Source organism: Cibotium barometz, chromosome 12 (assembly GCF_041138505.1).
Source record: "Cibotium barometz isolate CiBa-2024 chromosome 12, ASM4113850v1, whole genome shotgun sequence".
NCBI classification, from domain to species: domain Eukaryota; kingdom Viridiplantae; phylum Streptophyta; class Polypodiopsida; order Cyatheales; family Cibotiaceae; genus Cibotium; species Cibotium barometz.
The window spans coordinates 773,593-788,265 of NC_141057.1; the positions used below are offsets into that span (position 1 = coordinate 773,593).

The following is a 14,673-nucleotide window of genomic DNA, read 5'->3' on the forward strand; positions in this document are numbered from 1 at the left end:
TTCCAACTTCCATCAGGAGGAAGAATGCTTTCGCCAGATCAACTTTCGGCTATGAATAGTGCGTTAACTAGTACCCAGTTAGCTGCCTTGGTTCTTACGAAGTTGCCTGAGGAGTACGAGATGGTCTCGAGGGCATTACGCTTACAAGTCACGAAGGAAAAGCTGGAATTTGATGATCTCAGTTTTTTTCTCATTGAGGAGGAAGCAGTGCTCATTTCCCAAGGCAAGATTCGAGTTCCGAAGGATGTAGAATCGGCACATGCTGCATCGGAATCCAATAAGAAGTCTAGGAGCCGTTCTTATAAGTGCGGAAAGCGAGGGCATTTGGCTCGGGATTGCAAATCCAAAGCTAAAGCTCAAGGCTCGACGAATGACAAAGGCAAAGGCAAAGCTGACGAGGATGACAGTGACAGTGGTTCTAAGAGGGATGCTACGGCGTCTGCTGGTGTGGCGAGGACTACACTGGCACATGCTCCAGCATTCTAGCTTGGTGGATGGATGCTACCACGTGCTTCAGCCAGAGAGAGGCATGTGAGTGGTAGAGAGGGGCAGTTTGTGCTCCCGTTTTGGTGATTTGGACCCGTGTGTCGGAGTTCAAGGCACATGCATCTGGCATGGAACAGCTTGACAAATCTATGGACGTGATGTGTTCGTAGTTCATTGGTAGCAGACTATGGATGGGATGAGTTCCTAGTTCATTGTCAGAGAATTTTGGGCGTCATGTGTCGATAGTTCAATGTTCAGGAGATCTTTTGGACGTGTGTGTTCTCAGTTCAACGAATGGGGGATCATGAATGTGGAGTTGTCTGCAATTCATTATTCTATGTGGCAGCTGAAGCTCAAGATGGCATTCCTTGAGGAGATAGGTTTTTTGGTGCATTTTTCGAGGTGTATTCGGTATCCGGCCGGTACTGAGGTGTCCATGGTTGTATCTACATCAACTTGGTTTCTTCATCTATGTCCACTATGAGCTACAGAGAGGGTGTTAAAAGTAGTATCTCAAAGTGGGGTGGTAGTCGGCCATTTCACTTGTGAGGGTATATATACCCATGCCCACCCATTGTATTATTCAACTATTCATTGCTAAAGTTAGCTGTTCGTACGTCAGACTTGTTCGCCAACCTCTCTCTCTCTCTCTCTCTCTCTCTCTGCGTCAACTTCTCTCTCCTTCTCTCTACGTGTGTATGAGTGTGGCTTCCGCATGCACTAACTCTGACACCCTAGTTGGTACCCCAATGGAGGTTGATCTGAAGCTATCTGTTGAAGACACTTCATACCTTGTGGATGAGACCTTATAAAGGAAACTGGTTGGTACGAGGTAGTCTTATCTTCTTATGTAATACTAGACCAAACATTAGTTTTGCTGCTAGTGTAAGACAGTATTCTTCTCTATCTCTATTATTGTGCAATTTGAGTTTTAAAGTTTTGTATTGTGAAAGATCCTACTTCTTCTGACTGGTCTCTTGTATATGTGGCACGTTGTATCCTCTTACAACTTGGTCCACTTGTTCCCAGCATGCCACGTTGTATAAGGGCTTGGAAACCTTTTATGTTGTGCACCTGCACTACCTTTGTGCATCTCTCTTTCTTGACGCTTTCCTTTTTTAGAGTAGGAAATGTAATTATCAAGAATGCTCGGTAATATTAACCTGAAGGTCTTCAGGAGTCATGGCATATGCAGCTTTGTGTAGAGATGATGCATGTGACTACAAATGCCCCATATTTGAATACAGCCTACATGTAGATGGCCCATGCTACTGCCCATAGTCTGAATGCATTTGCATATCTTCCTGGCAAGGTTTGACCAGGCTTAGAAACATTTGGAGTAACATTTAGGAAGTCTGCCCAAGGCTGAAGACGTCACTTTTTAGTCTTTTTCTTTTTCAAGTTATGCATAGTTATTGAAGGTATGCCTTTCGTTGTGAAATGTTTATCACCTTTTGAAAATATATTATGCTGAATGCTTTCTCTTTTATGGTCACATCAAGTTATATGCGATGACCCTTGTATCCAACTTATGTGCTATCTTGCACTCACAAACAGGTGGAAGGAAAATGCAGCTTGCTTTCAGAAGAACATTATTTAATCTACAGTAAACGTATTATCACTCCTAAGGGTGTCATTACTGGTGCAGGTTAGTGAGATATTTATCATTTACCTTCAATTTTTAAAATAGTTCTATATGCTACATAACCTTGTAGATTGCTGAGTACTTGGGATACAATCATCTTACTCACATACTTTCAATAATTGAATCGCCTTTATGGTGCCTGTGTATGTATTAGTGGAAGTGCGTGATGGACGAATCATATCAATCTCTATGGGTGGTTCGGCACTAGAGACACACGCTGCGCCTGTCTTGAACTTTGAGAATGCTGTGATCATGCCAGGTCTCATTGATGTGTAAGTTCGTTTACTTTTTTTGATTGAGAAGAGAACTACTTGGTTTCAACAACCCCCACCCCCACCCCGCCACCCCCCCCCCCCACACTCCAAACAAAGAATATATCCTTCTATTAGTTAAAGGAAAATCCGCCAAGAGGCGTAATACTACCCTGCCCATGATAATAAGAGAACTGAAAAAAATGAAGTGGGGGCTCCCTCCATGGCTGGCCATTCTCGAAGGGAGGCTACATTTGGAGGGGGGGGAGGAGCCAAATAGGTGGCTTGTAATGCGAGATGATCGTGCCCTCCTTTCTGATGAAGAAGGGTCTCATGCTTGAGGTGCAGAAGAAGCCTGCCCGTTGCCTCTGCAAGGGCAGTGAGTCCCCTCCCAAAGCATGAATGAAATCAATCCATATATCTCAAATGATATCCACTGGGGGAATGAACTCACTTGTGACAGTCCCGTGGCAATGCTCTTGCCAAATGTGCCAGGCGGCAGGGCATGTGCTAGTCTCCGGGGTCCTATTGGCCGGGGGCTATGGCCACTATCGCTGCTGAGATGGAGTGGTGTGAGAGCACGAGAGCTGGTCTCCTTGTCATCCTCATGGAAGAGTGTTGGGACGGTCTCTCCGCTTGCCAGGAAACTGCCCCCAAGTAATGGTGCGGGCAGTGGCAGGGTCAGAAGTGAAGAGGGAAGCAAATAGGGTCACTGAATCCTACCAAGAAGTCTTGGATGCTGTCAAGGATCATTTGGCCAAAGCACAAGAGTCTTACACTTGTTGCGAGGCCAAGAAGAACATGAGAGGTGTGAAGTTTTGTGAGGGCTCATCTCCAAATCATGAGGCAAAGACTGAAGCAAGTGCGCAAACATGCCTAAAGCTATCTTTCAAGAGTTTCTGACCTTTCCGAGAGAATGCACTACCAAACCTGTTGGGCCTTCAGGCAATCCCAAAGGTAGTGTTGCTGGGACTTATTGGGACCGTCACATCTAGAGTTACTCAATGGTAGCACTGCTCCTAAGCTCTCAATGGCTCAATGATGACTGGCTGATCAATGAATAAATATCTCCAAGGCCTAGACTCCTATTATAGTGTATAATGTTGGTGAGTTGGTTACCACCCCTACCAATCCTAATAATAATGGCCAAGTAAGTATGTTCACACAATAACCCAAAAAATGTCCACACTCGGCTGCTCATTGGGCACCTGGACAATATTATGATGAATTTGCACAATATCCCTTACAAACACATGAATCCAGCCATGGCCACTGGGTAGAAGTATGTCCACGTCACACTCGTGAGAGTGTGCACGTGACATCCCCTCTTGCTTAACTTAGAGCACGGGTGCAATTCATGCTCCACCGCTCCAACATGGTATGGATCTTCTAGCGAACTTGCTTTCGGATCCACACACCGGTCTGAACTCCAATAGCATGGCTACTAGACGTGCTTTCTTTAATGATGTTTCTGCCACTGCCTCCTTGGGAAGTGCGGGCATTGGAACTAGCCCTTGTGGCTCTGGATGCTCAGCTAGCGTGCTTGGGCTCATCCTCAAGAATTTGCTCCTTATTGGGGAACTCTGTCACCCCTTTTGAAAGCTTTTGGCATCCTCGGACAGTCTCTCCTGTTGAACTTCATCTATGGATGGACTTACCACTGTATGTGCTGCCTTTCTTGCTTGGATCTCTTGGTCGACAAGCTGGTAGCAACTGGCACTCCAACTGTTGGATAGTCTCTGACCCCTCTCTATCCTATATGTTTCCACTATGCTCTGGTAGAGATTGATGTTGGTGGACCATGTTTTCTCCCAAAAAACAAAGAGCTCTTTGACATATGCCGAAATGCCATGTTCTACGCATGTGTACCTGCCGCGTATGTACTTGAAAATAAAAACAAACACACCTTTGTGGTCAAGGACTTAGCGAAGGTTTCATCTTTTTGTGATGAAGGGTGGGTGTAGCCAATTGGCTTGGGCAGGGAATTATAAACGCTACCCTATCTGCCCCCTCCGTCTATAAATGCTACCCTATCTGCCTCCTCCATCCACAAACTGGCCGGCTTGTAGCACCCCCTTGGAGGTGCCCTTTTGATGCGTTTTGCTGTTGTGGATGGCAGCCTGCAGTGTGCTGTCATGTACCCTGAATAGGGCTGCATTTTTGCTGAATCTGGCTGCCCTTGTGGTCTCCCTGATTTGGCCTTTGAGTGCCCACCATGAGACCCCCTTGATGCGCATTCTTCCATCCCTGTCTGGCTGTGTTTGAAGCACCAACATGCCGCCTTGCTTGCTTTCTCCGTTTGTCCTTTAGGTGGTGCGTTTGGTCCTCTTTCTTGCCCTTTCGCTGCAACCTTGAAAAGGGGGGGGATGGGGGGTGGCACACAGGTGGCTGTGCATGAAGGGGGAGAAGCCGCCGGCGGGAACACGAGCTGTGTGAAGGGTGGAGGGTGAGCAAAGGGGGCAGTGAGCAGGAGCAATCGCGAGGCAGGGTGCAGGCTAGGCGAAAGGGAGGGGAGGGAAATGGTTTCTTTTCTTTTTTGTCGGCAGAGGTCTACGATGGATGATTTCCTTCCTCGTTTTCTGTTTTTTGATTTACAGGCATGTGCACTTGAATGAACCTGGACGAGCTGATTGGGAGGGATTTGAGACTGGCACAAAGGCAGCTGCTGCAGGTGAGTTTTTTTAGAACTTTGCAGATCTTTGGAGTCTTTTCCCTTCTTGATCACACCCTTAGCCACTCCTATGCTCCAAGGTTCACCAAGGAAAAGCCTCATGTAAAAGATGTTAACATTTGGCAGGTGGCTTAACAACGATTATTGACATGCCCCTCAATAGCTTGCCAACAACAACTAGCAAGGAATCTTTTGAGATGAAGGTATGCAATTAGAGGTCGTTTAAAGTGGTTTATGGCACTGTATGGCCCTTGTGAGGTTACTTACGTTTCTTGAAATTTCCTGCATCACACTCTTAACCTTGCGCAAATGGATAGTGAATGTTGTTTTATTTTCACTATACGTACTTTTTAAACTCATTTGTTTTGTCTTAACATTGCTGGTTTTCACTTGTACAGCTACATGCCGCAAAAGATAAGCTTGCTATTGACGTCGGTATGATTTCCAAAGCCTTGAAACAAATATACTATTTGACTGCATTCGCATATGCTTGCGCACACACGCCACATGCACGCAACATCTCTCTCTTTTTTCCCCTCTCGCTCTCACATGTTACATGTATTCACAAGTACTTCCATGATGATAAGGGGATAGACATATAGCTAGTCTATTCTTTGTATGAGTTCTTTTTAGTTTTTCCATGGCTCAGTACCACATGGAACATTTGTATCACTATTGGTCTCATAGACCCATTGGGTCTTATGAAGATGTTCAATACAACATTCTTTCATTCTTTCTCTCCATGGCTTGGTTCCACATGGGACATTTGTATCACTATTGGTCTTATAGACCCATTGGGTCTTATGAAGATGTTCAATACAACTTTCTTTCTTTCAGTTTTCAGTTTTAGTTTACTGTGTCTTTTTCTTATTTCATCCATGACAAGATTTCATGGACACTGTGTATACATTGTTTTGGTCTCATAGACCCTTTGGGTCTTTTGAAGACGTTAATATAACTTTCTTTCTTACCTTTTGTATGTATGTAAGTATTTTTAAGGCTGTCTATTTAGGATCTTTTACCTTTCCTTTTGAAGGTAAGCCTATTTATTTTGCATTGTAAGTAAACCTTGCAGGCTTTTGGGGAGGGTTAGTCCCTGAAAATGCTTTCAATTCATCAGCTCTGGAGGAGCTTTTAACTGCTGGTGCCCTTGGTTTGAAGGTGAAACCATCTTGATGCTCTTGTTTCATATGTTTTAAGTATAATTGAGCTACTAGCTCCATACAAGCAATTCTCGAGAAATACACCTTGTAAATCTTGTAACAGCAATGAGCTTTGGATGTGTTCAAAGGAACTGATACCATTTTTTTTGAAGTCTTTCATGTGTCCTTCAGGAATTAACGATTTCCCAATGACAGATGCAAGTCATATAAAGGTACCTTTCATGAACTCATTTGCATTCACAAATCTCGGTGTATGCTTGTATGCTGCAAAGCGTTAGCTTCATGTATGCTTTTTCTTTTACAGGCAGCTCTTCCTATTCTAGCAAAACACAGGCGCCCATTATTGGTGCACGCTGAAGTTCCTCAACCATCAGAAGACATAGATTTTAATTTGGAAGAAAGGAGAAAGTACTTAACCTATCTCAAGACAAGACCCCCATCTTGGTAATATTTACCGTTGCATTTTGAGCAAGTCAATTATCAGAAAGACAGAAAGATGTTATTAACGTCTACAAAAGACTCGAAGGGCCTATGAGACCAAAAAGATGTTACATTTGATGCATGAGTGCTTTCAAGTGAACCTGTGCTCTCTCTCGGAGTACTCTGGGTGTGGTGCGAGCATGATGCGAGCCTAGGAGATGCTGACTTGGTGGGTTCGCCCGGCTTTGTCATGGTCCATATGTCCCGGTGGATCTCATGGGGGTTGAGTGTCGACGGGGACTTGTTGATGAGGGCCAAAGAAGTTGGTGATAGATGTCTGTGTGGTGTCCTGCCTCTTAGACTGCTGCCTCAAAACTGGAACTCGGCGGTGCCTCACCTCTAGACAAGGGTAGCGGTGTCATATCTCGATCCTATATCTGGGCATGGTGTGTAGTCCTCCTTTGATTCTGTCTCCCTAGTGCTACATCGCCTGCATACCTGTTTGTCCCATGGTATGCCCTCTACTCTCCCTGTCTCAATCCTGCTCTCTGTAGAACCAGAGCTTTGGAGAGAGCTTGGTTGGGGACATCCATGTCTCGTCTGCATGAAGACTAGCTCAATGGAGGCAGATGATGTGATTGATCTCCTGCTGTGAGAGATCAAGAAAGGGGGAGTCGAGGCTGCACTCAAAAGGGAGGCATTTGAAGACCGTGTGACTCAAACTAACTGGTGGTGCATGTATACCAGCAATTTCTATGCCCTTCATGTGCCAACTGTCTAGGACTCCAGAGCTGGGGAGACATCTCTGTGCAGTGTGTTGGCTTGCTATATGTTTGTGACAGCTTGGAACATGGTGTCTATGATGAGAGGGGCTGAACCAAACTTGGTCAATACTATGCATAGCATGTGGCACGGATGGTGTAAGCCCAGCGGGGCGTGCCCTGACAGATTCTACCACATGTCCAAGAGATAAAGATATAGAGAGAGGGGAGAGACAAGGGAATAGGGATCTTGCACCATACACCACACTAAGCGTGGAACAGGCCCCGCCCCCTTTCGAGAATTTATTCAGGAACAATCCACGGGCACGCTGGCTAGGATAAATACAACAATGGAATACAAAATCAAACAAATATGCCGATAAGCCGATGTTGATGTCGATGTCGATGTCGAGGCACGAGATCTCTGATGCTGAGCACACCACAGGAATGACCCACAAGAATCTCTCACTCTGGGCTAGTACCATATCCAATATCCTAAATCCAGATCCAAGTCCAAGTTCCAAGTCCAAGTCCAAGTCCAAGTCCAAGTCCAAATCCAAATCCAAGTCCAAGTCCAAGTCCAAGTCCGAGTCCAAATCCAAATCCAAGTCCAAATCCAAATCCAAGTTCCAAGTCCAAGTCCAAGTAAACTCAATACCCAATCTGTAAAAAATCCTCAAGAGGCTCCTCACAAAAGCAAACACCAAAATAGCAGTAAATCCCAGATGGCAGATTTTATGAACCTATTATTTAGGAGGTCTTATGCTGGAAAGCTAAGAAAAACTTGAGTAGTGCCGGCGGCTGAGAGCAACGCCATTGGGTGGCGCCAAGCGGAGCAAAGCAACATAGGGCGGTGGTGGCGGCGCGGCTGCACAGGCGCAAAGATGGGTGTGCAAAGTAAAAAAGGGCGGCGCACAATGGCGGCGATGGAGGAGCAACCCTGGGCCCAACGGATGGGGAGGATGATGAGGTTAAGAGTGATGATAAAGATGTTGATGATGATCTCCTTGCTCTCCACACACTTGATGATGATGTTGATGAAGGTGAGGATAATCTCCAAGCTTCAATGAATGAGGAGAAGGGAGAGGTTCATCCTTCTTTTATACCCAAAGGGGGGGGGGGGGGGGGGTCCTGCTTTTTGCCAAAAGCTACCATGCTTTGCTTTTACTTTTTCACTATACTTTCCTCTTTATTCTTTTAATAATAGAATATTACTCAACTTTTGTCAAAGTTCTTTAGCTTTGCTTTTCTATCTTCAGGGCCTTACTTTTTGGAAAAGTGGCCTTTAGCTTTTTGATCCAGCTCAGTCTCCTCTTTCCAATGGTGTCCTTAGTTCGTGGTCCAACTTTGTTTGACTTTTTGCTTTTTCCTGCTTTTTGTCCAAAAGTGGTGCTTTTTCCTAAGCCAACTTCATGATCCTTGTTCCCATGCTTTCATCAACCTGTCCATGTGTCCGGGCATGTGTTCCATCATGTGAAATAGAGCTAGGAGGGCCAAATAGTTACATTCCTTCGCTCTTATATCACAGTTGTTCTTAACTGCGGACTGCAAGTGTTCCAAGCACATTTGTATGTTCCGTGTATATCCATGTGTTCCAAGTACATCAAGTACATCCATATGTTTCAAATATTTCCCAGTACTAGCCCTATCGGGTGGGCTTGTGAATCTGGTCTTTCCCCATATCTGTGTCATCTGCTCATTTGGCAACATCTCTATGCCTTATCTTTGACCAATGTCTTTGTTCTTGATGGTACTTCTTCATGGCCTGTCACATGTGTTAGTTAAAATAAATGCATACTTACCTCCTGCAAAAACTAGACAGAAGCTAGTCAACAAACAAGTATGCATCATTCGCATTGGTATTCCTTACTTTTTGGCCCTAGAGCTGCTTTTTGGAAAAGTGGCTTTTAGCTTTTTGATCCAGCTCAGTCTCCTGTTTCCAATGGTGCTAGATTACATCATTTATAAAGTGTTTTCCTTGGTCATCCACTATCCCAAAACGACAACCAAAGCAGGTATAATAATAATCAAATAAACTAGAGCATGTCCAAGTAACTATCATATATGTATAATAATAATCAAATAAACTGTCAAAGAAGGCATTATGTGTCGTCCAATGATCTGAAAGGTCCAACCGATGACATACATGGTAGATCTTCTTGGTTTCCTAAAGAGGTCCATATACCATCATTCCCTGACTTTGGCAATCCAAAGATAAAATCCATAACAATACTCTCCCATAGAACATTCAATGGGTGCAATAATCCTGTAGCTCTTATCAATCAAAACTTGACCATCTGACAAAACCAAACATTCTCGAACATATAACTCAATGTTCTTTCTCATACAAGGCCTAATAAAAGTAGCTTTCCAAAGCTTGACTTGTAGTCAATATGCTTCTTTGCCCTATGTAAGGTGGAGCATGGATTTTCTTTGTTCACTTTTGGCCTCAAATCCTCTGTTTTACATAAACGAGTTTGCATCATAAGAAAACCCGTCTTGATGACATAAGAAGTCATCAAATCTCTATTTTGCAATGTGTTCTAACACATGTTTGAAATCCTCTTTGGTAGCATAAAGATCCTTCATCAAAGTGAAATCCATATGGTAACCAATAGAAACTGCATGGCTCAGGGCTCTCTGAGATAATGCATCTGCTACCTTGTCTTTGACGTTCATAGGCCACACAGCATGTCCCTCTACTCTCGATGTCACCAATTGGCCGACCATTTGGTCCATCTCCAGATTTTGAGTCTCGTTCACTTGAGGCCAGGCCGGTGTCTCATGTGAAGAGGCCAGTATTTTGCTGACATGGACGGGAGCCAGACTGGTGCTACCCGTGTGTTAGCAGGATGGTGTCGTATGGACGGGAGCCAGACTGGTGCCACCCGTGTATGACCTGGACTGTGTTCGACCCATGGGATTGTCACGCCATGGAAGAGCCAGTATTCGTGCCGTGTTTTGCCTATGGGACTGTCACACCATAGGGAGACTCGTGCCTAGAACTGTGTCTTACCTATGGGACTGTCACTCCATAGGAAGACCAGGTTTTTATGTTTTTATGTCGTGCCAGTTTTGTGCCGACAGATATTTTGTACTTGTTCCATGAACGGGAGATATGTCCATGTTACTATTTGCACATGCACACATGTTTTGCATGTTTGAAACTGTTTTCGCATGACATGTATTTGTGTGTTTGCCTGTTTGACGTGTTACTTACTGAGCGGGGACGCCTGCCAGTGAGTCGTGAAGTCTGCTCTGTATTCTGACGAGTTTTGGTGCATGTGAACAGGTGGTAAGTATGTCGCACATGTTGTTTTTAATATTTTATTTCTAACCTTTTGTTTTATAAGGTTAAGTGTTCACATTCATTTAAAAGTGGGCACCCCCTTTGGGCACCCACTTAGGGGCCAAGGTGGGGAGCCCCACTTAAGTGAGTGTGGGGGTGGGCAAGGTCACCTACCCACACTCCTCACCCACATGCAAGCGTAGAGAAACTTCACTCTAATTTTTATAAAAAAGAGGTTTCCCCCTTCAGCGTGGACATGATTCGCTTCCACCTTCTTACGTGAGACAACAGGCGACCATCCCTTTTTGCGCATTCTCTCTCTTAGGCGACTGTTTCCTCTGCACTACAGGCTGCAACCAAACACCACCCCATCCCCCAGGCGGCTGCTGAATTGTATGTGCTTCTGCTCCAAGGCGGGTGCTGGTGGCTGCGCTAAATCTCCAGCTGGCTGCTTGAACCTTGCAGGCGACTGTTTATGCTGCTGCTGCCTGCGCCTGCTCTTCTACAGGCGTCCCTTTTCTCACAGGCGGCTGTGTGCACCTCTACAGCCAGTCGTTTCATTTCTACTCAGGCTGCTGCGTACCTGTATGACCAGGCAGCCACACTACTCGAACTGCTGCGCTCCTGCTCATACAGCCAACTGTATGCTGCGCAGGCTACTATATCCTCCTTCAACGGGCTGTACTCTCTGTCTCTGGCGGCTGCTCCTACAGGCGGCAGCAAAACCTGCAGAACCTCAGCGTGCTGCCTCTGGTGGCTGCAAATCTACACGTGTTGCGCCCGTCTTCCAGCAAGTATTGCCCCACTTTCTACAGGCGGCTGCCTCTTCAAACCAGTCGGTTCCTCTACACTGCAGCCAGGCATCTCTTCCTTTGTAAGTGTTAAATCTCCTAAGGCTGCCTCTCTATTTTGTACTTTGAAAGAGGTTGCCCATCTTCTACACGGGCGACTACAAGAGGAATTCACCTGTCCTGGGTGGTTACATCTTCTACACGAATACCGCGGGTATTGGTTTTCAACCCACAAGTAAGTGAATTTCAGATTTAAGTAAAAGAATTTTGTGTTAAAACTGGTAAGGGATTCCCGACTCCCTATACGGCCAACACCCGTTCGGTGCCGGGTTGTCCAAGCTCTATTGGAGAACCTCGGTCCAAAGGTGCTGAGATCGGGAGAGCCAGGCGTTAGTACGAGAGTGCCTGTTTGTGCGTGGTCTCGGAACACCAGTGAGGCGCTCTCCGCGGAGTCCAGTGAAAGCATAGGACCGTAGAGATTGGACCACGCTAGTGGTCGTTCTGCTTCGAGTATCTACTTCGAACGTCGACTTCGAGCATATTTGTTTGGTACTGTTTTCATATGTACATGGACATCATCTGGTTCTTGGAACCCATGGAGCATTGTATTTGTTAAATACTCCCAATAAATATATCATATATTGAGGGGGGGGGGTCGGCCCGTTCCGGCCCCAGTGCTGGTGTCCATCTTTCCATTTCATTTTTCATTTCAATTTCAAGTGTATTAAGTTGTCCATTTCAAATTTGTGGTTTTAAAGTTGTGCTATTAAGTGTGTGGGTGTCCAACGGAGTCTTCCCACTTGACGGGATCGGTTTCATTGGTATCAGAGCACGGTTGTTTCCCTCTTCCTAGTAGGGAAACGAACCTGTGTACTGGACATCCCGCTTTTAGCAAACTTAAAACACAATGGACAGCCAAGGCAACCCTTTGGAAGTGCCAAATTCGAGGGGTCCATCTAGTGCCTCTCGTGGGTCTGATGCCCTGCGAGGAAGACACAAGCCCCTTGAAAGGGTTATTGATAGTGAATCAAAGGGTCAACTGTCTCCAGGAAAGACAGTTATGCTTGAACAAGAGCCTGATGCTATGAGGGCTGAAATGGAACATATGAGAAAACTTTTGCAGGCTCAAGAGCAAGAGTTAAAGTTTTTACATGAAGATTCCCATCTAGAAAGTGCTATTGAAGCCAGGAAGGTTGATGCTATGGTAGATGTAACTTTTGAATCAATGGCACGGGAAGTGGGCAAGAAACCAAGGGAGTTGGCACTTGCCTATCTCCTCCACAAAGGTGATATTAAAGAGGGGGATGACGGAGAGCTGAAATTCAGAAATCCACCTCGTTTGAAGCATGGAGATCCCGCATCTCAAAGGCTGAAATCTTTTATGCACAAGGAAGAGCTGACAGTCACCTCTCGACATGCATCTTCTCCACAAGGCACAAAGCCTGACAGATATATGTATGCCAGTGCTCATGGAGGGCATGAAAGTCACATGCATGCAAGACATGTATCTCATGGTGACAGGTCTGCTTCCAGAAAATTTTTGCCTTCTGAGTTGTCTCATGGAGAGACATAGTAAGTCACATGCATCTGAGTTTCGAGTTCGTGGAGCACATGCCACCGTGCCCCATGAAACTTCTATGACGGCCCATGGAGCCCATGCAGATAGGGCTATCCCATTGGATAAGGGGAAAAGAAAAAGAGAAGACCATGAGCCTCATGCCAGGAAGCTCAAGGAATTCAAAGCAGGTGACAAATCTGTTAAATTTGATGCTTTTCATGGTGAACATGATGCTTCTAAGGTGTTAGCATTTGTGGCACAGTTCGACATTGCTTTTAGCGATGAGGACTTTACAGAAAAGTCTAAAGTGCGCCATGCTAGCATGTTTTTGAAAGGGACTGCTGCTCATTGGTGGATCACTGAAAAGATCACCAAGGATCCCATCTCCACTTGGAAGGAATTCAAAGACAGATTCTATGCTCAGTTTTTGCCACCAAATGCAGAGCAAACTCTCACTCAAAAGTGGGACAGGCTGGAACAAAGAGATAATGAAAGCGTGCAACAGTATGTTAACAAATTCTGGAAAGTGTTGCTGGAAGTGACTCCCTTTATGCAAATCACTGAGGATGAAAGAAAGAGGAAGTTTCGTTCTGGACTGCAACCAGCATATCGATCGGGCATTGAATTGCACCCGAAACATACGTTGCAACAGCTCACAGCTTCTGCTCTTGCTACGGAGCAATTGGTGCTCAAGATTAAGCAGGATCAAGGAGGTTCCAAGGGGAAAGACAAGGCTGTCCCAAATCAGCAAAAGGGTGGACAGCCACCTAAAAAGAACTTCCGGGACACCTACAAGGGTGGTAAAGCTGAAAATAACACATCTAAAGATCAGGGCCCAAGAAAGAACAAATTCGGCTTAACTCCGGAGCAAAGAGAGCAATATGCCAAGGATGGAAAATGCTTTTATTGTGGTAGCAAAGACCACATGTTTCGACAATGCCCAGATCGCAAATCAAAGCACGAGGACAAGCACACCAAAGCTAATGTACATGCAGTTCCTGATGTGTAAGGAAATACAGGTCATGATGCAAAAGAGCGAATGGTTTGCAAGGCTTGGGGGCAAATCAAGGATCAGCCCGCACTATTCATGTTTGATGACTGTGCAACTGACAACTTCATCTCTATGCAAATGGCAGCTGCATTGGGTATTGAGGTTCAGAACATGGGACCTCAGATTGAAGCCGAAGCTGCATTTATTGGTAAAGAGGTGCAGGTTACCCCTTTGATAGGGAAGTTGCGCATCCATATCCAGGGCTACCTTGATAATGAGCATTTCCTAGTTGCTCCACTGAATGGATGTGATGTATTGTTGGGCAAGCCGTGGCACCATAGGCTTGAGCCCCGCAAAGACTACAAGTCTAATATGATTTCTTTTATGCATAAAGGCCGCATGCATTTTATTGATGCTGGCAAAGAAGGGGATTCCATCCCACTTGTATCACACATCCAAATTAATAAAGTAATGAAAAAGAGTCTTTCAGCGTACTTGGTTTTTGTGCGTGATAGTCTTGTGCCGAATCAGCAAAATGTGGATGCTATGTCTAATGATAGGCTGAATTTTCTTAATGCATTCAACGACTGTTTTGCTGACTCGTTGCCAGGTGAATTACCTCCCCAAAGGCCCGAAGATCATCGCAT

At 45.3% G+C, this 14,673-nt stretch overlaps 1 protein-coding gene across 1 annotated transcript in view; it reads left to right on the forward strand.

The window, feature by feature from the left end:
• Window positions 1-14,673, forward strand: part of ALN (allantoinase) — a 67,767-nt gene that overhangs the window by 10,571 nt on the left and 42,523 nt on the right. The window contains exons 2-9 of the mRNA XM_086805909.1: window positions 2,044-2,134; window positions 2,286-2,403; window positions 4,980-5,053; window positions 5,180-5,256; window positions 5,452-5,488; window positions 6,129-6,214; window positions 6,369-6,428; window positions 6,521-6,660. Of these exons, the coding sequence (XP_086662035.1) occupies window positions 2,044-2,134; window positions 2,286-2,403; window positions 4,980-5,053; window positions 5,180-5,256; window positions 5,452-5,488; window positions 6,129-6,214; window positions 6,369-6,428; window positions 6,521-6,660 (683 nt within the window). The remainder of the gene's footprint in view (window positions 1-2,043; window positions 2,135-2,285; window positions 2,404-4,979; window positions 5,054-5,179; window positions 5,257-5,451; window positions 5,489-6,128; window positions 6,215-6,368; window positions 6,429-6,520; window positions 6,661-14,673) is intronic.